The sequence below is a fragment of the Sylvia atricapilla genome, chromosome 9, assembly GCF_009819655.1.
Source record: "Sylvia atricapilla isolate bSylAtr1 chromosome 9, bSylAtr1.pri, whole genome shotgun sequence".
Classification (NCBI taxonomy): Eukaryota; Metazoa; Chordata; class Aves; order Passeriformes; family Sylviidae; genus Sylvia; species Sylvia atricapilla.
Window position 1 is genome coordinate 20,948,843 of NC_089148.1, and position 27,150 is coordinate 20,975,992.

Here is a 27,150-nt window from a genome sequence, read left to right on the forward strand (position 1 = left end):
CAGAATATTTTTGCTCCAAGATTACAACGCCAGACTAATTTAGAGGTTATCCAAGGCCTGGAAAACTGTGTGCAGTTCAGAGTTCCTACTACAGGTTGCCAGACCTTACTTTAATCCCACTTCAAAAACTTAATTCCTTCAGTCGGGCAGATAGCTTGCCAGCAGTTTTTCTCTCCATCCTGCCTTGGATTTCCACGAAGCAGAAAAATCTCAGAGTAATCAAGGTTTTATTTGCAGTCTTTTTCTGTCCAATTAAAGCTGTATAAATAAAAGCTTACAAGAAACCCATGTAAAAGACAAAAGCAAATCAGATTCAGGTAAGCATTTAGCTACATACATCCAGGTAGTATGAGGAGGCAGAAAAATAGGCAAACATTCTTTGAATATTTATATAGACCATTTTCAATGCAGTTAGTGAGGTGCAATCTTTAAGCTATTAGCTTAAAATTAGCACTCATCCTTGACCATCCATTTCTGTACATCATGTCACGTAACCTGAGGGGTTTGGGCGCTTTTTTGATGTATTTAACATGTTAGTACCTTCAAGAACAAGAAAAAAAAAAAAAAAAAAAAAAAAAAAAACCCCAAAAGCCACCAAAACATAGATTCTGTCTAGAAGCTCACTTATACCTGAAAATACAAGAATGCAGAAATTATAATGTCAGCAAAACCCCCTCCTAAACCAGTAGCAGCAGGTTCAGAGTAGGACTGACAAACAAAAGAAAGGCAGCTGCACTTCTTGAGAAACAAAGAGCAAGCTGGAAAAGGGCTCAAATGTATAAGAATGAATACCCTAAGGAGGTGGCATGCTGCCCCCTGCCTCCCCCAGCCTCCACCACAAGCAAGGGATTTATTTTATTTATACTACTTAACTTTATTTAGACTTGTAGTTTTATTTATACAAGCACATTAGTTGTTCAAGACTGAAAAAGCACGGGTTCTGTATGCTGGCAATTGAGAGCTAAGCCTGCAGTGCCCCGGCCATCACACTGACCAGAGCTCTGCCAGCTTTTCACATGACTGGAACGTGTTGTTTGCTCCCACCTGTTCTCACCTGGAGACACAAAATGCCCTGCATTTCAAGTATAATTGTTTGCATTAAAAGGACTCAAGATCTCAAGATGCAAAACCTCTATCTAAATAACCTTCAGAGAGCTATCCTTCCCCAGTTTTAATTATATCTGCCTGACATCTCTTTCCTCTTCATCATAGTCCATCAGTTCTTGCTCTTATCTTACTGCACTCATTAATTATACTCTGTAAAGGACATCATCTAGTTGTTCTCATTAAGAATTTATTGAAAAAACTAAAAAGCATGGAAGAAAGCCAAAATATACAAGCAGGTACAGCCAGAAACCACAAAGACAGTGCTTCCTCACCTTCCCCTAACAAACTGTGACCCTTCCTACTCCCTTCAGCTAATTTCCTCCCATGCAGATAGAGGGAAAAATCAGTCTCCAAGAAACACAATTTGAAACTAGCCCTCCTCCAAGCAGGGTGCTGAACTAGACTTCCAGCCAAAATAATTCTGTGACTACTTATGAATAAGCATCTGATTGAATCCAAAGCTTTTTAAGAGTTTGTTTCAAGAATATCTGCCAGAGGAAAACACAGAACTGGGGAGTAAAACCAAAAAAACCACAATGAATTTCAAGACAGACATGTTACGTTTTCTGAACACTGAATAATTTTCTAATAGTAGTACTGTTTGATAGCACCTTTAAATCAGTGGGTTTTAATCAAAGCTGGAGTTAAGAGGTAAGCTGACTTGATAGGCAAGCATTCTCCTCAGCAGCAAAACAAAATTATGATTGTGATCAATTAAAAAAGCTTTTCTTTTCTGCACTGGCACTTCTTTTTAAAGCAGATTTTTACACATCTAGAATAATACGGACTTGCTCCAAGTAATGGCTCTTCTCAGCCAAGAGCAGCACTGATGTCCTCAGCTCGAGCCACAGACATACTCAGACACACCCTGCATTGCTCAAAGTCTGTCTGTAACGAAGCTATTGCAAAATGTCAGCATCACATACTATTAAACAATCAAAGTTACTAATGTTGGATGGATGCTTTCAAGGAGGTCAAACCCAGAGAAAGTCCCACAAGGCTTGAGGGCTTGAAATAACATAATTTTCCATGCTGAAGATGAAGCCAAATTGTAACACATTTAATTGCTCAGCTCTGTCTTCCAAAGCTGGTCATCTTTTCCACAGTGAGGACATCTCAGATTTAAGTAAGCCATCTGTCCACTGTCCACTTTTCCCACTGTCTCATTTTGACTGACTTGGCCTCTTCTCCAAAGACCCACGCTGTACACAAGCTGGACACATAAGAGGCTTCCCCTTGCAACCACAGACAGAACTTTGACAAACAAACATCCTGAGTAGAATCACTTGAGTGCTTGAAGAAACTACAGAATAAACTAAGTACTTGAACTCCACAGATCTTTCCTTTCTCTGTCACAAGTTGTTGCAACATACTGTTTTAAAAATCCCCAGCTAAGCCAAAATGTGGGACAGGAACAATACCCTTAAATGGCAATGCATGTTCCTTACCTACAAGGACTCCACTAACACTGACAACTGTTATTAAAAGGGTTTTGCCATCATCACTAATAGTTGACTATAAACCAGGTTAGACAACTGTCAGGAATCACAAAGGTGAGATTTATCCCACTAAGGCAGGAAGGATAGATAGACTCACTGACCTATTATGGACCCTTCCGAATTTTTGTCAGACATATCTTTTATAAAGTCAAATAATTGGGGCTTAATTCCAGATTATTGGTGCATCCTTTCAGCCCAGCTCCATAGAGAGACCCTAGCAGCCTCAGCTTCACCAGCCCAAACTTGCACCTGGGGATATAAATCCAGCCTCTTGGCAGAGCCAATAGTTCATCATGCTGGCAGAGCTAACCTGCTTCCACTCTCAAAGGCTTCCATATCAACCCTCCCCTTTATAGTACCTGTGTACCATGCAATTCTTAAAACTAAATAGGTAAATAACCTCAATTTACATTACTACTGCAGTTCTTCAATTATTTTAAGGGTGAACATAGATGCAAGAAAACATTCTTATATGAACAGCATTGTTTCTCACATCATATACAACGCCATTGTGATCACAATAGTTTAACAGAAAACCTAGACATTAACTTTAGCTGACCTACTTTTTTCAGCATGCAAAAGTATTTCTGATCAATGATTCTAAATCTGCACAACCAGTTACACTGAATGTCCGATTTGCATAATACCACCTACCTGCAGCTGCAAAGCACAAAACCATCAAAGCAAACACTGAAGTCACACAACTTGACGACATTTTTGTAAATGCTGTATCTTCTCAAATCAACTTGCTTTGTGGCTCTTCATGTAGATTTACTTCCTTTGAAATTTGTGTATGCTTTGAAATCAGATCTTCTAGACTTTTAATTGCCTACAGAAAGAAGTAAAAAAAAATATTAATACAAATACAACTTAAAGAAATGTTATTAGATATTTAATATTATTTCTCTTGTAAGAAGAGAAACAGAACTCTTTCTTAAAGGACTGGTAGGGGATTGCATTTTATATTGCCAGATACCCTAGATAACAAAAACTTACCAATAACCAATACTCTTCCCCCCTGTATTTCAGTACTTCTTTGCAGATGCTGTTCCCTTATATTATATATTGTGCAAGTTAGGATCAGCTCAGAAGTGAGGCCCCAGAGTCCTTTCTGCCAGCTAATACCAAAGTCCCACTGAAGCCTGCCAATGGTACTCACACCCTCAGACATGTTTATTTTAAATAATCATACTTTCTCTGGGGCATATAAACATTTGCTTGCTTAGTTATTTGCTGCTACCTTTATTATAGCATGGAGAAATGTTTCATATGTGCTGTAGCTGGTTGACGGGTAACTCGATAAATTTAACTCATCATTTCTCAATATGACAAACTCTGAAAACTTTTCAATGCCACTTGACACTAAATAGTAACAAAACTGCTCAAAATCTTTATTTAAGAGATTTCAAGAGATGATACACCAGGTCAGTTAAACAACTCTAGTGTGCTATACTAATAGATGACAATACAGCTGATGCCTGCAAGCTTTACAAACATTGAAAATTCTGACCCCAGTATGCATGCTGCAGATTTTGCAGGGCAAACACTTAAGCAGGTCCACAATGTCCTCTTCCACCTTTTTTTAGACTCTATTCTCAGTCATCTAGATGTCTAGATGACATTACAGACCAAGAAGGTAAAGAACCAGAATGTTGGTATTGTGCCTTTGGGAGCAGGTGACAGATGGCACCTTGGCAACCACTAACATTCCTCATAAAGCAATGCAAGAAATTACAAACCCCCATCACGGGACTAAGTGATAGCAAAACACTGAGTCAGGATCAAAAACAAATCTAAACTGTGGCAACATGAATACCATTTAAAAGGTTCCTGCTGACATTAAAATGGAATGAAGTACAAGGACAAAAGGCCAGATTCTGCTATATATTGTGTGCCATACTGTGCACCAGCAAAAGTCTGCCCAACTAGAACCTGCACCTAGACCAGCACTTCAAGACCAGCATCCCTGGGGCTAAGAGGAAACTCGAGAAACTCCTCAGTAGCATTTCTGCCCTGGTTATTTGGCAGGGACAGCACTGTTCTGTGCGCAGGGAGCTGCATCCACACACCTGAAAGGGCTGTCAGGGCCCAAGGCCAGAACTCCTACAGATCCTTCACTCAGCACCCAGCTCCTGGAACCTCCAACTGGTCTTGGCAAGTACCCCAGGTCCCACTGGAGGTGGGAGGAAAGCCCAGGAGCAGCTCTGCTGGCTGCTGGGAACACCCAGACACACACTTCTGCAGGACAGCAGCCTATGAGGCCAGCAAGGAGCTGACTATCTATCACAACATGGGGGTTCATGCAGTTCCTTTTCAAGCTCAGCGTCCCACATAAAAGGCACTTCTGGCAAAACGGCAAGACATGACAAGTACTGAGCATTATATGGGAAGTCAAATATAAACTGGAATAATTTGCTGCTATTTCTCTAGGTGAAAAGAAACCTAACTACCCAGTGATAGTATTTGGTTACTAGTTCAATTTTTAAATGCTGCTATAAAGAAAAATGACCAAAACCAGCAAATAATGAGGTTTCTAGTCAGTGTTATCTATTGAAGACCATCATAATGTTCTGCAAAATGTCATGTGCAAACAGGCAATAAAGAAGCATTCTGAAACCCAAATTACTGATGTACAGCCACTTCACCACCAACAACAAATACAAGAGAAACCAGAAAAAGAGCACATATGCTAATATATAATTATTTGATATAATAGCACATATGCTAATATATCAAATAAGAAAACAGAAGATATGACTTAGGTCACTATCCCATCTGCACAGACCTCTCATTCCTCAGTGACAGTTTTATAAGGCACAAGGTTACATAGAAACAGAGAGCACAGGGAAAACTGGAGAGAAAGAAATTATGTTTAGAATCCCATTCTGACCTGAGCATCTAAGTATGTTAAAACATCAAGTTTCAATTCAACTTGGATGAAAGTCTTTTGAAAAAGGTGATTTAAAAGGCAGAGAAAACACATACACATTTCCATCTGTAGGAGTGATTTGATTCCTATCACATTCCACTGACCAATAACATTTCCAAGGTATAACTCAGAGCTGCCAGTATATGCTTGAAAAGCCCTAAACTTCTACCCCGATTATGCCAGTTCATGAAGGGTGAATAATGAAGACTTAAATGAATATTTGGAAGAGCTTTCTGAAGAGCAAGCTCACTTGCTTGAAGACATACAACTCACAAACTTAAAAAAGAGGGCAAGTATGAAAAGGTGAAACATGAAAAGGTCACAAACGGAAAGTGAGTTTCATGAATTTATGATGAATGATACCCAAACTGTCAGCTGCACAGCTGCAATTTAAGTCGAAAGACATAAAAGTGCTACTAATAACTCATTTAAGACTAAACCTACTAAGCAGGCAGTTTATCAGTAGATTGCAAAATCTGATCACATGCCCACATGTCACAGGAATCAGCTACAAAGCTGCTATTAAGTGACCATCTAACAGTACCAAACAAACCAACACACACAATTAAAAAAAAAAAAAAAAAAAAAAGTAAGAAAATTAAGCTGTGAAAATTAAGCAAAATCTGCCAGATTTTGCTTCAGTATGACACCTGCTGTCACTCGGAAAAATGTGAAACCTGCAAACTAGGAAGAGTAGGAAAAGCCAGTCCACAAAATAGGAAGATATTTCCTTCGAAATAAGAGAAGAAAGCTGTGCAAAGGGATAAGGAACTTAAACTATTTACCCAAGAAGTAAACACAACTGCTAGTCAACTTGACATTCAAAAGAAATTTCCAAGAGAATCATCTTTTCCTTTGGGGTATATCTGGGCAGCTATTTTTGTAAGTGAGATCACGAAAGGGCATATTAAAACTATAACTGAAGAATCCTGACATGGAAGAGAAAGAAGACATGAGAGTTTTGGGTTTATGAAATATGTTTTCATTCCAATGCTTTGTACTACAACAAGCTGCAAGGAAGGCTGGCAAAAGAGGGCATCTGAAAGAATCACTGAAGACTATGGGGTCATTTTCACCGAAATCTGCTGTTGTAAAGGCCACGAGTCCTGGTAAAAGTGAGGGTCTAAAACGCAACAAGACCCTGTTTTGTTGAGAAGTATGTATTTGCAGATCCAGTCAGGAATACATGCTGCTAGGGACATCAGGAAGAACCTGACTAATGCTATCTTTTATTAAGTTTGAAAGACGACTGGGGAAATGAAAAAGGAGGAAACACATTTTGAAGTACATAAGAACAAGCAGAGGAGAAAGTATGAGGTTTTAATCTGGTTTCAACTAGAAGCCTCTGACGCCCATGAGAATTTTGACACATAAAGCTTAGCTAGAACCCAGGGAAAAGCATGGTGCTTTTGGAAGATACCAAAGCGCTGACAGGAAGGACAGCTCTCATTGCTAAGCTAAGCTAGAGGACAACAAACACTCCTTAATTCAGTGCACCTTAATTCATGGTATTTAAAGCCATCTACATTTGTTAGAACCAGCAAGAGACAAAACACAAATCACTTCAGTGCACTGCTGTTTTCTCTGCCTTACACCAACAGAAATAGTTTTCTTTGTAAAAATCTGCTACTCATTTTCCTCAGAATTTCAGTCTTTGGATTTCTTATAACTAGCCTTTGAACTAAAAAGCCACCTTTAATGCTACAAGATGGAAGAATTCACAAGTTAGAAGCATGATGCTTACTCTTAAAAAAACATCTTTCCCTACAGATTTTCCAGTTCTTACTGACAGGCACTACCAGACCATAAAGCTCTGTGGCTTATGGATGGCTTGTAACTAAGAAATTACATTCTGCATTGTTCTGCCACTAGCAGAAATGTATCCATCCCCTACCCCAGCCCAACGCTCTCCAGAAAGGGGACGGGACTGTGCTCTGAAGTGCTTGAAGAACTATAAATGAAAATATAGAGTACATAGATTAAGCTCAGGCTTCAGGACATTTGAGCACCTTTCTACTCAGCCCAATTCTGCACTTTTAGCCAAGTACCTGTTGCATAGTAGTCTTCTTGAAATCAGCAAGACTTCGCTTCAACTTTTACACACTTCTCTCCATAAATTTATTTTGCTAACTTCGTCAAAACTTCTCAGCCCAATCCAACCTGCAGGTGGCTAGAGCCACAGATTCTGGGGTGTTCCTGTTTCCTATTAAAGGCTTCTCTAGCACAGGAATTTGCCACATTTCTTGCTGAATTTGATTCATGCAGTTTTATTTACCCCTTTTATTTCTGTTCCCTTAGGCCCTTTCACCATCCGTTTCATTAATCAGCACCTACACTTCCCATACAAGTTCTTCCCCTGCCTTAACTCTATCCTTCTTGTTGTCTAAACTTTTCCTTTACTGCCTAAAGAATAACTTCCACTTCCTCTCCTCCTTATCAGCATGGACTCTGGTAATTCCCTCCTCTTTCCACGTGTGGTGCCAGAGGGTGCACAGCTCTCTACAGCACTGCTAACAAACACTTCTCTGCCAAAGCAAGCCAAAAATCCTCCTCCTCCAAGTCACATCACAAGTCCCAACAAAGTGAATGGGGATACTTGAGTGAAGCCAGCAGGATCTGTCCCTTTGTGTTGTTTTGCCATAGCAACGTGAACCCAAGTTTCTAGGCCATCCAAGGCCGCCTCCACAGCAAAAGCTTTTTCACTTTTTGTTTGCTTGTTTTACGCATGGCAACCATTTCACTTATTTAACCGGTTTTTCTTCCACTTGCCCAAGTTGCTTCCCTATGCAAATGCCATTGATACAAGCATGCCATGTGCAAATAAAAAAGGCAGTAATTTGTAATCAAGCACACCCAATCTCAAGTAAAAAAAAACCCCAAACCACAAATAGTTAACTATACGAGCATTTGTATAAACTTAGGAATAGCAAGAGAGTTTATTTATAACCCTACTCCTATTAAAAATGCATTTTTGAAGACATCTTTTTTTATTAGCTGATGTTTATCATGTCAATTGCGCATGATTTGCACACATACAGGTTGGAAAGCTGATTAATAGGATTAGCAAATGTTCATGTGGAATTGAAAATTAGTAAGTATTTTTAAATGCTTATGTCCAAGGCATATACACAAAGTCCCACTATTCAGAACTCAAAATAGTAACTTATCCATAAATTATAAAGGGACAGATACTGGTTTAGAAGCAACAGAGTGGTTTCATTTTCAGAGAATATATGAATAGTAATAAAACTAAAAATCCTGACATATCAAAAAGCCCAGAGAAAAAGTAACTCTGATGTCCTGCAGTTCACATGCTGCTGTGCTTGTAATGGGACATTTCAACAAGTCACAGTTAAAGACTATGGGAACTGGAAGAGTGCCAAAGGAAGATGTTTTATGCCATTAAGCAATTGTGCCCCTCTATTCCATGTGATTTTTGTTTTAGTTTTTTGTTTATTTATTTTCTTATTAATGTATTACAATGTAGCCTGCCAAATTACAGGAACAAAAATATACACAAAAAAGCCCAATAAAAATGTGAAACCATTCCACCTATTTAGTAATAGTATACTGGAGGGGTATTTTGCTACCTGGTACATATTTTGCCCACAGCTGGAATGAAGCTCGTCTTTCAATGGGGTTGTGTATTCTCAGTATCATTTCATAACCAACTTCCCCTTCAGCTTCACAACTTTTTTTTCTTTATCACCTGATTTTATTGTTGCGAGTTTGGACAACACCAGACACTGGAAGTTGCAGCTAAAGAATCATTGCATACTACAGCACAAAAGTAAGGGACAGTTTACAGAAACAGGACAAAAATCATTCTGTTAATATTCCCAGGACTTCCCCCAAACACAGGGAAGTATGCAGCTAAATCTTCCTAGGCTTAGGGCAAGGTTTTGCTTTCCAAGTGTAAACATGAGAATAGTCTCTTACAGGATCAGGATGCGGGAGGGTTTCAATACGTGGAAGGGAAGGAAGTACACTTGGGCATCTTTTAGTGGAAGGAGTACACTCAAGACTTCCACAAGGAGTAGACTGGAACAGATTGCTTTTTGACAAGAGCCGAAATTCCTAGAGGCCACTGAACCTCTACAGGAAGAGGCACAGATGGCACTGCAGAGTTCAACAAGACCAACATCCTACATGTAATCTGAGTACCAAATCAGATTTTTTTACTTTTTCATAGAGCTCTCAGGAACTTCTACATCAAGACATCTCTAAAGGGAGTGGAGAAAAAAAGAGGCTGGGATGCTGTACAGTTCTTAAACTGTAATGGCCTCAGTAATCTGCAATCTCCTACCAGCTCCAGCCATGTATTTTCTGTGCAACTCACAGCTACTCTACTCTTTCACAGGCAAAAAGGCCGCAACAGGACCTCACCTTGGCCACAGCAGCACTCCCTACTTAACACCTGCCTGGAAAGGCAACACTACTTTAGGCATTCTGTTTCCAACTTCCAACCAGAAGATGGACAAGAAATCTCACTGATCTTACCAGCAAATACCAGCATCACAATTAAATGCCTTCTTTCTGATACACATTAAGGAAGCAGAAGGAAGAAAAAAAGCAGAGATTTCTAGAAACATATATACATAAAAGCATGGGAACCCAAGAAATCTCAAATACACATTTTAAATAAAACTCAAGTTCCCAATTAACCAGTAATATCTCACCACAACTAAGAGGAATCAAGCTCATGTTTATTTAAGCAGAAGTTGCTGCATCTGAAAAGTTTACCCTAAAAAAAAGCAAAAGTAATAGGAACCTTCACACTGAGCATGATCAACATAACTTGCATGAAAAAAACATCTCTACAATCATTCCTTCTCATAGTTAAATTTCTTTGGACTAATTACTGACTTTTTTATTGCTTCTAGTTTGAAACAAAATAGATTTCCTGGCAGTGGACTATCTCACTCTTCACAAACAGAGTGGCAGCCAAGAACTTCATGCAAACTTAATTTATTTTAGGTTTTACTTGGCTGAGTTTCTAATTGCACACCTAAACTAAACAGATAAGAGCTCTAATGTACCTATCAAGAGAGATATAACCCTAGGGAAGGCATCTCTCTGCGGAACTGAAGCCACATCAGGATGGAAAGTTACCAACAGTTCAGCAAGGCTTCTACTCGGGTTAAAAGATTTCAGCAAATTGCTGTTAATGAATGCTTGGCACTGTTCTTTTTTTTCAAGACTGAACTGCAAAACCTTAGGACTGCATCTAAAAATATTCTACCTAGAACCTTTCTACTAGGGAAAAAAAAAACCTAAATCCGTCACTGGTGGATTTAAAACCTTGAAACTAAAGGTTTCTAAGGAAACTAAGGGAAACTCTAAACTATACATTTAGAAAAGTAGTTTTGAAACCATGACCTATAAATACCTGAAACTGTCTGGGTAAATTGTGAGAAACCCACAAAGAGCATGACGAAAACCAAGACAATAGCATTACACATAAATGCACTGTTTAAGGATGCAATCCTCTTTGGGAAGGGTAAAACAGACAAACAAGATAGTCAATAAATAAGTGAACATGACTGAAAATGAGTGCTTCCCATTACAGAGGAATTTGATGAAGTGATATAAACCAGCCCTCCTCACAGCCATGGACCATTAGATACTACAAGAAGTAAATTAACAGATTGAAATATTAACTACTAGGTATTTTAAAGTTAACTGCATGCATTATCAAACCCGTATTTTGGAAAAAAACCCCAACAAAACAACAGAAGAAACATGTGTTATGGTCTCTAGAATAAGACAAACTTTAATAGGCAGGCAGATTAATAGATTATTTCTTCAGGTTGCTTAAACAAGAATGCAAGATAAACACATCTACTAAAAGTTAACTGTCAGCCACTAAATTTTCAGCTGCACATCTTACAGATTGGAAACTTCTCCCACACAAATACGGAAATCCTTAAAGTGACACTTAATTAAAAGAATGAGCCAAAAGGAGCCTTTCCCAGTCTGTCAAATAAATGGTGTAATTCCATTTGTTGAGCAGAAAAACAGCTTTTGCACCAACATCTATGTTGGTGCAAAAGCTTTGCATAAGAAATTATTTAATACATAAATTCTCAACTTCATTGGGGATTTATTTCAGTCAAGGTACGAATCACTAGCATGCTCTACTCAGAATGAGAATACACTCCTATAAAATCTTTACCATCCGGAATTTCCTTGAATCATTTTACATTAAATGTATAAATGCCAACCGTAAAAAAAAATAAAAAATCTTTCAGCACAGGAATGGGGCAAGGGAAGACCACAACAAATTCCTGTAGCCATATAAATTATTTGTGCATCTTTCTGCCAGAAGGAAATTGCTACACCTCATCACTGGAGTGAACCAAACCACCAGATCTACAAGTATTTAGAAACACTGGTGATTTTACCTGCTGGTGGGAAGAACTAATCTCTCACAGAACACAAGCTGTACATACTGGAGGAGTGAGTTGGTTCATTAATGCAATAGCGTTATTACAAGAAAGGGCTCATCTTTTCAAATACCACAACAGCTGCTTCTAAAGCAGAACAGAATTTTTGTTTCACTGAAATCACTGTCAAAACCAATGCATCACACGTGATAAAAACACTCCCATAGTTCTTAATCACAGAGTGTCAAATGCAGCTAGAGTCTAACAATTCACTTGTCAAATGTAAGGCAAAAGAGGACGTATCAGTCTTCAATCCACCTCCAGTGTCTTGGCAAACAAATACATTAATTCAGCAAATTTGTACTACACAGCAAGCTCCCTGGATACTTTGGGATTTTTTTACTGTCCCTGACTCACGCAACATAACTCACCAATATCCAACAGAAGATGCCTGTACTTACAAAGGAGAATCAGAGAATAAGTGAATTGTCATTATTCTTTAGAATCACTAACAACCCCTTATGTATCACAGTCCCTATTGCTTTCTGTGCAGAAAAACAACCTCTTCATTGCAGCTCTATAATTAACTTGTTTCAGACCCAAGACCTCTAGGTAAGCTGTTCTCCTGCAATCTAAGCAGGTCTCTTGCAAGGTCACAACTGAAATTATCTAAAAGAGAGGCCCTTTCCAGCTGGCTCTCAAAATCTTACAACATCTTACAATAGGCAAGAAGAAAAAAAAAAATCTGAATTTGGCCAACTAGTGTACTGAAATTAGACAGATTATTACAGAGAAGTGCTAACTACAATGCAGTTAATTTGTTAATAATAAGCAGGTATAGCTCATTTTGAAGTATTATTCACAGGATGAAGACGAAATTATTATTTTCACATTTTATTCAAAACCACCATTCATTTCATTATAGAAGCATCAGAAGCTAGCATACTTTCCAAGATATAATTATTTGTGAGCAGCACAAATCAACAGTTATTACACTTAAAATGCTCTCTGCTGAACTCGACAAATATGAGTACTTAGATAACCAAGGTCATAAAGTAAGTTCTTTTTTAAAAATATTTTGTGGTACTTGAAATTAAAAAAAAAATGGAATACAAATCGACAGCTTTAAAGTTCCTCTTTCCATGACTGCCAGAGATGAGTAAATCTCCTTCATTTTGGCGACCACAGAGTTAATTGTTGCTGCAATAGCACAAGAAATGCTGCTCTACTGGATGACTGCCAGCACATAAAAATGCGAATCCACAGTGATGGATAAAGCAATTCCAACTGCACTACTATTTGCTAGTACATTTTTATGACAAAACACGCTTCTATTCATGAAGTGGCTAGAAACTAGCATACCACTGTTAATCACCACAAATACTACTGCTGTAGAAGTAATGCCTATTTATAATACACTAATATTTTGTGGAACTAGATCAAAGGCAATGTGATTGCAAAGATATTTGCAATCTATATCCCAGAGAATATTTTCTGAGATCCACATAAAATGGCTCAAGGCTTGGTAATTCATGTCTTAAATGTTGACACAACATTATTGGAGGTATCAAAGAAAAGAATTTTAAGACCAATTAGGGAAACATTTACTGTTATTTTCAAATCACATTAAAGCAGAAATTTCAGTTTGGCTTTACTAATTATACAGTTCAGCATCTCAGAGAACCATCTGGAGAGCCAGTTTTCAGATTCCATGAAAACAACAGAAGATGAAGATTGCCAGCAGAATTTAGCTTACACCTTTTTGTACTTTCAGTAGCAGGGACCATCATGTAATGCTCTTAGAGAATAATGCATGGCCATTGAAATATGCTTATACTTTATAAACTCTCTCTCTCTAAATTTTTTTTTTAAATACCTCACTATGCTGTTAGTGCCATTCCAGAACCAGACTTTACATATCTTGCTTTAAACATGACCTGGGACTGTCAATTTCAGTTGAACTCTACTGCATCTATACTTGCTCTAACATCAAATGCTGGTGGAACATACAATTGTTATCACTCACAAGCAGCAAATTGGCTACTCCTGGGCAAATGCTCCTTGGCATGTTTTTATCCCACCATAGTGGGATAGTGAAAGGTGGATTAACCCCAAGGCGAAGCAGCAAGACTGAGGCATTTATTGCAGGTAAGAGCCCACTCCCCAGCTCTTACTGGGGAATAGCTGACACGCTGCAAATTCCCACTCTTCACCTTCTGCCATCTGTTTGCACATCCATACATTCAGTATTTGCCATTTGGCTGCACCAGACTTCACAGACCAGGAACCAACATGGATTGGTGCAAGCCATCCACATAATTTTCTTTAGCAACAGCCTTGACATTCAGTATTCCTGGTACAAAAGACTTAATTATTACACCAATATGAATCAAAAAGGAAAACCATTATTGCTCTGTGCTGGGACTGTCAGTTGACATCTACAGTAATAAGCTAGTAATGATTTCTTAAAACTTAAGAGAATATCTAAAAATATTTTCTCTTATGGGAATCCTAAATACTCAAAATAGTTTCTTGTGAGAATACAACTGCTTTGCAAGTCAACTTGAGCCCTCAAGATGTCTATATACAATCATAAACATGATAGAGTAAAAGCTCGACTGTGAAAATATTTTATCTAGTTCATTATCTGAAATTTTGCAGGATTACTCAAAATATCACTTCTTGGGTTTAATTCACTTCAAACATCTTCAAAGAGAAATTTCACTGAAACAAACCTCTAACGTTTTTGCAATTGGCCAACATGGCAAAAATTGCAGTCAGAAGAATGGGAGCTATGCCTGCTAGAAGAAATTTATAAACAAGTATTTGAAAATAAGGTGTTTATATCAATGTATGTGGGTGTTCCAACTAAATTAACATTCACTTTCTAAAGAAATACTATCAAAAGTATAGGCCCAAAGTTTTAATAAATTACAACTACGGAAGGAGAAGAGACTTTATAGACAGAAAGTTTTGTGTTCCCCCTGCTGGTTTAGCAGCTGACTTCCAAACACTGTTCTTGTGGTAGGCATCAAGATGCTGGGGTATGCAAATATGTTTTGCATGCCAGGAACAACTCAAAGTTACTTATTAAAAGAATTCACCTCCTTGGTGGATATCACTTACACACTTTGACTAGATGAGGCTCTGGACACACAAAACATGCATCAAAATCAACAACGAAACAAGCTCTCCCCAGGGACACAAAGCATGTCAAGAGAGAAAAATCTGAAGTGTCACTTTAAACTTGAAAAGGTTGGACTGCAGCAAACAATTGGGGGAAGCAAGTTTCAGAGTAAAGGACTCTTCACCGAAGGAAGCCAATGACCTGCCCCCCTCCAACACGCGTCCCTCCCTTCCTCCCCCAGCCGAGCGCCCGCTGCAGCAGTGGCCCAGGGCTGCATCTGAAGAGCAGCTCCTCCTCAGCTGGAACTCCATGCCGTCAGCTTTCCTGTGTTAAACTGGAGCTCTTCAAATGACTAAGCATCTTCCATTAACATTTTACTAATGCCCTTGTTGGGACTAGTTTGACAGGACACCTGCAAGGTGCTAATTAAAACCCAGCTACCAGCTCATGCTGTGCCAGGCATTCATGGAAAAAAAGCATGGAACGTAGGGGAAATAAAGTAATCTTCGAAAGTAACAATAAACAATAGATTTTATCTTGGGAAGACACTTCATTTACACGTGTAAATTCTTCCACACATGAGACTACAATAGTATCAGTCCTCCACGAGACAAACCTAACTGATGGCACAGCTAGTGAGCAGACAGCTCTCTCACTTTGGCTTTTCCCCCCACTGGGGGGCCTAATATCAGCCTGTTTGACCAAACAAAAAGTAGATAAACTTTTTCTTAGAACAAAATCATGGCACTTGTATGTCCAAATGTCTCTCCAATAACTTACAAACATTATCATAAACATTCTGTAAAAAATGAACTGGGCTGATGATCACACATTCGAGAATAATAAATGATAGTAAATCAATTTTAACAGCCACTGCTTAATGGAACTGAGATAGGCAGATTTACATCTGGTTACACCCACAGCAAGTGGAAAAGGCGTAAGTGCACGTGCACACTACCCCCGAAGAAGTCCCTTTTTTTTGAACGGGACAAGAAGTATCACATCCTGTGCTGTTTGACACCAATGACAATGACTCTGGAATTGCAACTGCACTTGAAATTGGGGAAAGCTCGCGTTTAAGAAGTTGCTTCGTTTACATTTAACACTGAAGCCTCATTTGTTATTACTGGGAGAGCCGTACTCAGAAGCCCGCAGTGACTTGACTCCAGTGCATCCCCTGCAAAATATGCAGCACTAACTCCCGCACCTCAACAACTCCTCAGTGAAATAGCGCCGAAGGGACATTATACTGCTCTTTATATTATTCTCACACTAAACTCACACTCTTCTCGTACACTGCCGAGTTCTCACCTGGCCTCATGAAGGGTACGAAGACACGCGAGCACAGCAGAGCGAGCCTCTGCAGAGGATTTCGCTCGGTGCCCGTAACTCGCCCAGCACGTCCCAACCAGCCGGACACAGTGGCTGTCACTGGGACACCTGTAGCTCCCGCTCCCCAGACGCCCACCTCTCGGTCCCCCCTCAGCTGGCACAGGGAGCCCGCAGCTCGCTCGGTCCCGAGGGGCGAGCGGCCCCCGGCAGCTCCCGCACCCCTCCCGCTCAGCCCGCGCATGGTGACACCCCGAGCGGCGCACACCCCGCGCCCGCCCCAGCGGACGGCGCATCCCTGCGGGGCGCCCGGCCCAAAACGCCGCTGTCAGGGCGGAGGTCGCGGCCGCCGCACCTACCTGGCGGCAACTCTGTCCACGCCGCGTCCCGCGGGGCAGGCGGGGAGCGGCGCGGCTACGCCATGGGCACGGCCGGCCGGGACGGAACTCAGCCCTCACCAAGGCCGCCCAGCGCCGGCCACTGCTGCCCGGCCCGCGGTGCGCGGAGGAGGCGGCGAGGAGGCGGAGGCGGAGGAGGCCCGTGTGCGCCCGGCCGGCCCCCGGCCCGGCAGTAACCCCTCGGCGCGCGGGGCGGGGCGGGGCGGGCGCGGGCGGTGCCGCCATTGGGCGCGGGGCGGAGACGGCGCCGTGACGGCCGCGCCCACCGCCCCTCGCGGCCGCGTGCAGCGAGCGCGCGCCGCGGCCCCCGCCCCGTCCCCACCTGGGCCCCGCCCACCGCGCGGGCAGCCCTGAGGGGGCCGGGGGCGCGCCCGGCTCGGCTGCGCTGGCGGCCGGCGGCCCCGAAACCCCCGAGCAGCCGGGGCGGGAGGAGCGGACCCCGCTCTCGGCAGCCGGGGCCGGCAACGGCCTTTAAGTTACCGGCCTCGAAACCGCGTGAGGCCGCCGGGCGCCGCGTCCGTAACGGAGCCTGCGCTGCGCTCGGTATCGGGCCCAGTGTGAGCGGCGGTGTGGCGGTGCCCAGCCCTGTGCACCGAGGTACGTCCCTGCAGCCCCCGAGCGGGCCCAGCTCCCGCCAGCGGCTGGCGCAGAGGCCCTGGCCGCCCCCTCAGCGCTGCCACCCCAGCCAAGGGCAGCCAAAAGCCCACATCAGAACGTGTTTTGGCCAACACCGCAGAGCTGACACCGTTTGCAGCAGAGCAAACTAGTCCAGATCACTCGAGGTTCATTATGCTAGAAAATAACAACGTGCTGTTCAGTGCAGAAGGCACGCTTAAGGTTGTCAAATCCCCCGACTTCAAGACTCTCGAGTTGTGGAGCAAACTGTCATTAAGGAAGCTGCGCCACGGATGAGGCCTTTCCACCCGTAGCTCAGCTCAACCATGACTTCATCCTTCAGCAGGATGAGCAGAGTTAGTTTCTGACACAGTCCTGAAACATCACGTGTGTGCTGTTCTCCGAACATGTATGTCCTCTAAAGGTCATGGTAATGAGAGCCGTACTAGAACTTGGCAAACATTATTATGGCAAAACTCCCATCACAAAACTGAGCCCTGCTGTTACTTTCCAAATAAGCAATTGTCTTGTGTAGGCGTGGAGACCTTGTGGAGATGCAGAGAAGTAGAGAGGAATTTCAGGATGTTTCAGCAAAATATTACTAGTTTAATTTGCTTTCTTACTGAGGGGATATGGGGTGAGTTCATTTTTTCATAATGCTCTTTGACTTCAGGCCCTTTGCCCTGAGTCACAAATGTGAAGTTCTTACATCTACCCAAGAGGCATGTTATGAGTTCAGACACAATTTAGCCACTCTTGCAATGCCAATTTGCAACCTAGAATAACCCACTGCCATTTACTTTTGACCTCTGTGTTTGGACAAGCCTTACTCACAGTTCTGCTGCATGTACCACACATCAGTCAATGCCTGGGTCCCCCAAAGACTAGTCCTCAAAACTTCTACATTGTCTGTATATGAGAGCTCTAGCAAGGAAATTAAAGTAAAATCAAAATATCAAGCATTTCATCTACATTAAATATTTTAGCAAACAAGCTTACAAAACCTGGAGAAAAACCTGCAGAAACAAGTAAAATACAAGTTCAGACTGCTTGTTGGCAGCCTAAGCTCACTTACAGAACTTTTTATTTATTTTTAACAATTGAAAAGTTGTGCATGTTGGAGCATGACTTACCTCCTCCCTTATCACTCTCATATGTAGGATTCAAAATTTTTGCAAGAGGGATGTGGAGGCGGGGGAAGTCCCTTCAACAGAGAATAAAACTAATATTCTACAGCAATATATGTATTTCAAGGCATATTATGTGTCTACTATATTTCTGCTAGCCAAAATCCAGACCGTTGATTAAAAATGGAATTGAAACTTAAACAAATACATTCTTTTTTATTTTGATTATTCATTTAGGTTCCAATGCTGCAAAGATTAAATCAGAAAGATTAGATTCACTCAAATAAGCAGCCATGAGAGCTCTTCAAGTGTGTGACATCAAATGTGTATGCACAAGCCTTTGTAAAACCAAATTGTTTCTTATATAGGTCTAACCTTAGTCAAATTATTTTCACCATTTTCAGTGATGTTGGTAAGAACTGAATCTTGTCCATGGCACCAATTCTGTCAGCTAGTCAGCATCCTTGGCCAGAGTCTGGGATTTACACCACTTGTCCTGGTGTTTCAAAAAGTTCAAGACTAAGACACAAATAACACTGATTTTGAGTTATAAACTAATATGTAACTCAGTTGATGTACATTAAAGACTGAAGCCATGACAAATTGCCCCATTAAAGAACAATTAGATACATGGGTTGGTTCACCCCGGAACATAATGATATACAGTGGGCTCTGGCCTTTTTTTTTTTTTTTTTTTTTTTACATTTCATGGCAGAATAAACAGCAAACACATCATTTCCTCTTAAAACAATTGAAAATTCCTGCGATCTTAACTACAGTGTTCAATCTTTGCAGCTGAGGAACACAACTATCTACATAATTAACATTTTTACTTACTTTTTAAGTATTTGCTGATCTAGTGATTAACTTCAGTCCTGGGCAGGATTATTCCACTGAGCAGGCATTGGCCCAATCCACCAATGTAACGTATTATCCTCACTAAGATGTATGAAAGCTGTGACAATTCACTTTTGCAGGAGGTTTTCATGGTGCTACAGAATTCAGCCTAAGTAAATGTAAAATCTTTAAAAATATGTGCTGTTAAAACTATTAACATCACAATTTTATTTTTTTTTCCGCCTTTCCCAGAAAATACAGCAGGAATGCTCCTGTGGATAACAAGTACCCATTTGCTAATCTCAAAAAGTTCTAGACTAGTTTCAGTTACTAATTTCATTTTATGGTGATAAAGCCCTTGCCTGCACTGAGGAGCCAGCTGAGTTCACGTCACCAACACCAGGAGCAGCATCAGTCTGTTAAAATGGCATCCAGCCTGAACTAACTAATCCTTCCCAGGGACAGGTCATTCATTTGGATGCCATTCTATATTCATAGAATCACAGAATAGTTTGGGTTGGAAAGGAGAATTAGGAGTCACTTGTTCTTAAAACTTTAGCACTAAACCCATCCTTTCCTGGGTAATTTCCACAGTTTTAAGAAACACAGAATCTTCTCTGCCTTGTAGTGACATTACACTGGGGCCTTGGGACTAAATGTGGAGCTGGGGACTGCATGTTGCCATTGATGGGGCACTGAATACACTGCCTGCTTACTAACAAATTCTTATAATGAACCCACTGCCATGAGTCCAAGTGCACTTTAAATAGTTGCTGCAGGATGTAGGTATCTGATGATCATTTACCTATTTATAGCACTATTTAAACATGCTTCACCCACAAAAAGAAACAAAAGGTACAACAGCTCTACGGAATATTTATTCCTAAATTGACTTGGAGATTCTAATTGAAAACACAGACTTCTACAAATGAGCAACTTGGTATGAAAATGTTTTCTTGTCATAAAGTATTTTAAGATACCAGAAATTATTTTCGGACATTAGTAAGAATAATTCTCACAAAACTCTCTTGCTTCATACAGTGTCTAGAATCTTTTCAAGGCTAAAATATTGTCCCAACCAATAAAGCATTAGAAAAGAAGAAGAAAGCTAGGAAGGACCACTGTCCTAAGAACTGTTCCTGTTTGCTTTTAAATTTAGGGATCATGTTCTACATTAGGCCAAAACAGGTTCTGTAACAGTGGATCCAGAAAACAGGTCAGCAGCCATTGTTCTTGAACCTCTAAGAACCATTAAAGAACCGCTGGTAGTTTTGAAAGTCCAGAAAAGAGTAAGCATGCTAATTCACTAAATTTCAAAAGCCAAATGGATGAATAGGCATCCTGAAGGGATATCTTGTACCTGACATAGGTTTGGAACTGGGATCAAGCACAGAGAGTATGTTCAGATGAGTACAGCCATTGCCCAGCACATCCATTCTGTCCCCAAAATTAGCTTTGTTTTAAGCTGATTTATTGTACCACTAAAAGCGAGGAAAAGAAAGGACTAGAAGCATTAACCATAGGTTGCTGACTAGATGTGTGTTGTTATGCTGCAGCAACTTCATTGTTTTAGTCATGTGATTCTACCCAACAACGTTTAATATGAAGGTTCAGTTAATATAATTAGGCCATTAAAAGCTTCTTAGGAAATAACTCATTAATACAAACTAATGAGGTAAAATTCTACATTCCTTACTAAATGATCCTGCATTCCTTGAACACCTAAAACTTTTGCTATAGGTAAGTAAATGTTCGTGTTGAACTGTTAGGCTTGTCTACACTTGAAAGTTGATTTGGATTAAGGCAGGGAGTGAATTTCAAGTGCGGCAGCAAGTCTGGAATAATTCCAAACACAGACAAGTCATGTATAGTGCAGTCCTGGAAGATACCATGGGTTTTAAACTCAAACCTGAGGCTACATATCCACTTCAATAATGCATTCTTATAGATTTCAGATTTTAAAAAGGAAGGGAAAAGACCAAAACCCTCTAGCATGATTAACCATCTCCTTTATGCCTTTGTGCCTCCTGTTCTCCCCTGCCTTCCTTACAAAGGCTCCTGTATACCCAGCACTCTTCTTGACTCTGATATGCCCCTTACCCTCCTTCCAACATTTTTCTGATAAGATGTTTATAGGCCCTCAACTTACCAAATGCAAACACAACAGACCAGAAGAGGGAGGAAAGAAAGAGATTATATGAGAGAAGGAAAGAATCAACAAAAGATCAAACACGAAATGTGAAACAAACATACCTTCATTGTTCAATCATTTTCTTCTGGCCGGATCCCATTCCTCATATTGCATGTTTTCTGTTTAGAGCTCAATCCAAAATCTAATCAAATAGGCAAAAGTCAGTAGATGACTTTAAACTGTTCAGTTCCAAACAATGCTCTTTATGTTTGATCATAACACACCTAGAACTTAGTCACATAAAAATTGTTTAATAAGATATACTTTCAGATTCAACATATTAAAGAACTGATATTCACCCTGTAATACCTAAAATATGGAACTATACATATGGCTAAAACTACATGCCTGGTTTCAGGATTGGGTTCCAAACTGCGGTACTCTGTTTTGAAGTTCATGTTGCATGCTTGTGGTTTCAAAGCCAAATTATGGGTGAAATTCTTTGTAGCAAAGGTTCACAGGTTAAAATTTCTTTATGTTTACAATTTCCTAATTAGCTTTTATTTTTTATCTACATAATTCCACAGGGTGACAAATGTTTTGCTGAAAAACAAGACAAAGCTGCTGCATAGAGAGCTAACAACTTCAATTAGCAAAGGTAAGTGACTGAAAGGGATGTGAGAAATTGTGCATTGAAGTTTGAGAAACTGTATTAATTATTTGTCTTGGACGTTTTCTTCTAGCCCTTTTGATCATTAGTTGATCTGTGTTTCTCTTTTTCTTCCCTTCCCAATCTGATTTAATTGCAACGACGTGATAAAATAGGTCATAATAAAGAAATGGAAGGAGATTTAAGTACAGTCTGCCTCACACATGAAGCAGATCCAAAAATCAAGCTGCTAGATAGATAATCATTATCTTTCATAATGCAAACTTTATCCAGCACGGCAAAAATGCCTGAAATAAGATTGGTTTAGCTATATTTCTAATGGTTTAGCTATATTTCATTATTCACATAATGAATAGGTTGGCTAGATGTTCAGAATCTAGCTATACATACCAATGAAATTTCATGTCAAGTAAACAATTGAACCTAAAAAAACCGTTAAAAACCCACCAAACCAAAAAACCAGAAGTTGCAAGTCCTTATTTTATTAAATAAACCTACTGTTTTATTGTCAGTCTGCAAAGTGGTTTGAAGAGGAGAAGGTCATGAGATGTTTATAAGGTCACACAGTGTGGTATTTTTGAAGCCCAATATAGGCAATCACATTTTAAAGCAAAGCCATAAAGTGAGCCTCTTTTCAGTATACAGTGTGTTTCCAAACACACTCCCTGCAAGAAAAAGTCACCTATTTAAACCTATTAGCTATATGAACTTAAATATCAACCTGTGGCAAAATTTGGCGAATTGGGAATTGCCAAGTAATGCATTGCTCATACTTCAAATTATTTTTTTTAAACTCCAAAAGTTTGAGGAAGGAGCTCTGCACTGCTGCTCTCTGCTTGGATTTAACACTGCTCCTGGAGAACACACCTTTATTTTTCTTCCACAATGGAAATTACCAATATTACTGCAAAACAAATTTGTAAAAGGGATTCATTTTTATATTTTCCTATGGGGCTTACAGTTTAGATCAAGCTGGAATTGTGAATCAACAGAAAAGTTTTTTCCTCACATATACAGTGCAGCGTTAACTCTTTCAGAGAACATATTCTTTTGTCTTTGTGTATATGAGAATTAGAAGAGTATTTTTGCAAGTATTGGATTTGATTTTTATCCCTCCAAGTGATCTGCAATACATGACGTTCCTTATTTTGCTTTAGACCGCTACTGACTAATGCCTTATGTTGGATATTTGTTTGTTTTTCCCACGTGTTATTTCATCATCCTTGGAACACGTGCCAGGGAATGTGACCTATCAGTCTTAACTGTCCTTCATTGAGTCTGGATGGAGTGTAAGGCAAGTGCATACATATAATATATGAAGGGTTTACACTTTAATCTGACACATAATTTGCTGCTGGAAGGCTTTCGTATCATACATTGATTCATGAAGTATCAATTATTTAGTGCGGACGTGTGTGAATTGCTATCGAAATCCAGTCTTTGTTGCCATTTACATGTTAAAAAAACCAAATGCAAGTTTCTTTTCTCTTCAAATATGCACAAAAGATCAGGAAAGATCTTGAGTGATGAGACAGAGGAGGAAAAAAACAACCCCACCTTCCATCTGTTCCTTTACCAAACCTTGAGGGAAAAGACTGGTCTTTCCACTCCTTGGGTCTCTTGATTACATTAGTGAGAATGGGGCTTGTGGAGAAAGACAATTTTTCAACATAAAAGTCAACAAAACTAACTCAAAAGCAGCTGACCAACACCCATAACCACAGCACATATCTGAAGACAAAAAATGTGAAATACCAAGTCATAAGCATTCCAGAGTATATTCAGCTGTATTTTCATTAATAATTCTCTCTATGGGTCCAAACACAAGCCCTAGTAATTTTCACAGCTGTTTCTAGTAAGCCACCACCATTCCCTCCCTTGCACAACTTAAAAAGAATTTTACGTATTTCTGGCTTATTACTTCCACAGAACTGGCAATGTCAAATATGAAGGTGATAATGAGCTGAAGGACATCAGCAAACTAATTACGTCAGAGCCAGTGCCCCCAGTGTTATCAGGTGGAAGTTGCTTAAAAGCAGTGACAGCCCAGGCCCTGCTGAATCACAAGGCCAAGAACCTTTTGCACAAACCAGGTTGCTTACACTTGCCACCTGTAACCTGTGCATCTGTTGAACCACCTGTGTTTAGCAGAGAGGTAACAAAACTGCACACTCAGTGCTGTTGAAAACCATGGACAGAAAGAAACAGTCAAAGGCAAGTTATGCCTTTACCAGAGATTATAGATACGTCCATCCAGTAAATTTACTATTTAGGCCTTTCAAATTTTTGATGTTGCCTGAAGGGTTAATTTTCTCTTAAGGACTGGGAGTTTCAATTGCACCTTTGGTTTTGTTTTTTTTTTTTTTGTTTTGTTTTGTTTTTTGTTTGTTGGTTGGGGTTTTTTTAGGTCTCTACAGGCTGGCATGGTGGGTGGCCACCATAGCAATATAGATCTACAGGAAGTTTCAAAATTTTTAATGAAAACCTCATGTATTTATGAACTATCCAAAAGGTGCCTAAGAGTTTTCAACTGCTATAGGGTGTAAAAGACCAAAGGTTGGAAGAAAAAAACCTAATATAATTGCATTTTCTTTTTGATACTTCATTTGTTTAATTCAATTTTTTTTGGGGGGGGAGGAAGAAAAAATGGAAAAAATCTACAAACCATTTATATACAATGTACTCTTTTTAGAACATGTCAGGAAAATTTTGCCTACCCTAGAAAATACACTGATCTATACAAGTACACAGAGATAGAAAAATCTATAAACCAGAGAGTTTTTTGTTATCTCACAGATAAATAACACATTTTTTTAGATTACTTAGATATCTAGATGTCAAAATGTTTAGATATCAAGAGGCAACAGAAGCAGAATAGTTAACTACATTGAAAACTGTTCCTAATATGCAAACCAAAAAACTATCACTATGAGGATGAGAAAGCCTCATGATAAGTAACACTGGCTGGCCTCCATTTGTCTCATCCTTTTTCTCCCATGAAATAGACAAGCACTTTGTTAATGAACAGTAATTAATTCCAGAAGGAAGGGGAGATACAAGAGCAGATTCCCATAATATATTTTTTTAAAGCAAGACCTGTTAATGAACAGGATGTGAGTATCTCTCCATTAACAAATAACCAGGTACAATAGGAAGGGGTCAACAGAGCAAAATGACGTGTTGAGAGTCTGGTATCTACACTAGACAGAGCTTATGGGAAGTTTTTTCCAACCAGTTGCAGTGTGGACTACATGTCCATTAGTTGCTGGAGCATGTTAGGTCCTGGGTCCCTGTTTAATTTTACTCAGGAGGTAATCCCATGTGTGTACTCTGATGCTGTAAAGTGCCTTGAAATCCAAAGCCCCACTTGTGGGAATGACCAAATTAATTTCCAAAGCCTGCTCCTGGTCCAACCTAAAATGCTGAAGGAGGCATATCCTAAATTCCTCAAAAGACACATTTTTACTCTAATTTCTCTTCAGGGGCGCGCATGGGCAAGAGAAACTGACAGGTAAGATACTGCAGAGCACTGGCAACACTAGCACTTGCTACCTGCCAAATACATGCATCTGATACTATTCTAAGATGTTCACATTGAAAGGGAATGCAAGTTCACAAAACATTTTCAGGTCTTTGCCTCTAACTGCTCTGTCCTTCTTCATTCCTATTTTGACTCCTTGTTGTGTCCAGGATTTGTACTCGCCCTTTGCTAGGGAGAACTTCACTGACCATGAAGGGATTGTAGAATTCTTCTCCCCAGTCCTCTTTCTTCTCTCAAACAAAACACGAGTGACTTCCATTAGAATTGGAACCTTACATACCCATACTTGTATGTGTGAGGTAAATACACCAGAGGAGATACTGTCTTGTGCTGATCTTCATTTCATAAATGGTTTTACTTCTTCGAGGTAAAAATATTCAACCACAATTCTATTTCATTGTATGAGATGGAGTTCAGATCCTTGAAGAGAAAACCACTGAATTCCTTGGTTCAAGGGGTTCAATATCAGAAATGTAAAAGGAAGCAAATTCTCTTGAATGCAGAAGGGATTACAAAGATAATTTCTTAACGGCTGCATAATAAATCCCACATACATTAATGATAAAACAGCCTTATTTACCATAGGTTTAGAAAACTTTTTTACTTTACCAAAAGGAAGAGTGATTTTTCAGATACGACATATTTCTTTTAAGTTTTATGTTAAAAAGTGCAATGGCAACAAATGAAACCATCCAGCAGTATGCAGTTAGCATCTGTTAGGTCAAGTTAGCAAAAGACAGATAAAACATCTGACTGGGCTGCTGTCTTTTTTAATTACAAGACATGCAGGTAATGTTTGAGAGTAAATCCTATCCTAAGTAGTAATACTAAGGCCCATATTGACTTGGTGTATTTGTTGAACTTCTGTGGGTAAAAAAAATCATCCAAACTAACCTATTCAGCAGTATAGCTACATTTTCTTATTCTTTGTGCAGTTTTTGAAATGCAGGCTAGTTGTACTACTCAGAACTTAGACCTTGGTAACTATTAGAATTTTATTAACAATGCAAAATGTACATTTTTTACTGTAACCATATACATCTCTCAGAGGGGCAGAATCTGGGGACCATTTACAGCTCATATTTGTTTTCCTCATGCAGCCCCACATGTGGTGAACAGCTGTATAAGTTGTAAAATTCTTTACACATTGCACATACTGTTGAATGTAATATACATACACATTATGTATGAAGCAAGTCCTGAAGCAAAACAATGTTCTGAATATTTCTATTTACTTATTTTGTAAATATTTGTCTTTATTTAAATAAAGACAAATGTTTGCTTTTAAATTCTTTCAACAAAATAATAGCACTTAATTATTCAGAATTGCAGGTTTACCAGCTCTTACCACAAGCAAGTCTCTTAACCACATCCGCTATGGCAGAGAATCAAATGCTCTCAAAAGTGAAACTGCAAAGGAGCTGTTATTATGGTATTGTGACCAGCTCCACTGC

The 27,150-nt window shown here is 39.7% G+C and overlaps 1 protein-coding gene across 2 annotated transcripts in view; it reads right to left on the reverse strand.

Moving 5' to 3' along the window:
• TGFBR3 (transforming growth factor beta receptor 3) overlaps positions 1 to 16,905 on the reverse strand; it is a 112,124-nt gene extending 95,219 nt beyond the window's left edge. For both annotated transcript variants that reach the window (XM_066325197.1, XM_066325196.1), the window contains exons 1-2: positions 16,737 to 16,905; positions 3,261 to 3,435 (exon numbers count right to left, since the gene is read on the reverse strand). In XM_066325197.1, coding sequence (XP_066181294.1) covers positions 3,261 to 3,321 — 61 coding nt within the window. In that variant the 5' untranslated portion in view covers positions 3,322 to 3,435; positions 16,737 to 16,905. The remainder of the gene's footprint in view (positions 1 to 3,260; positions 3,436 to 16,736) is intronic.
• Positions 16,906 to 27,150: the final 10,245 nt, after the last annotated feature.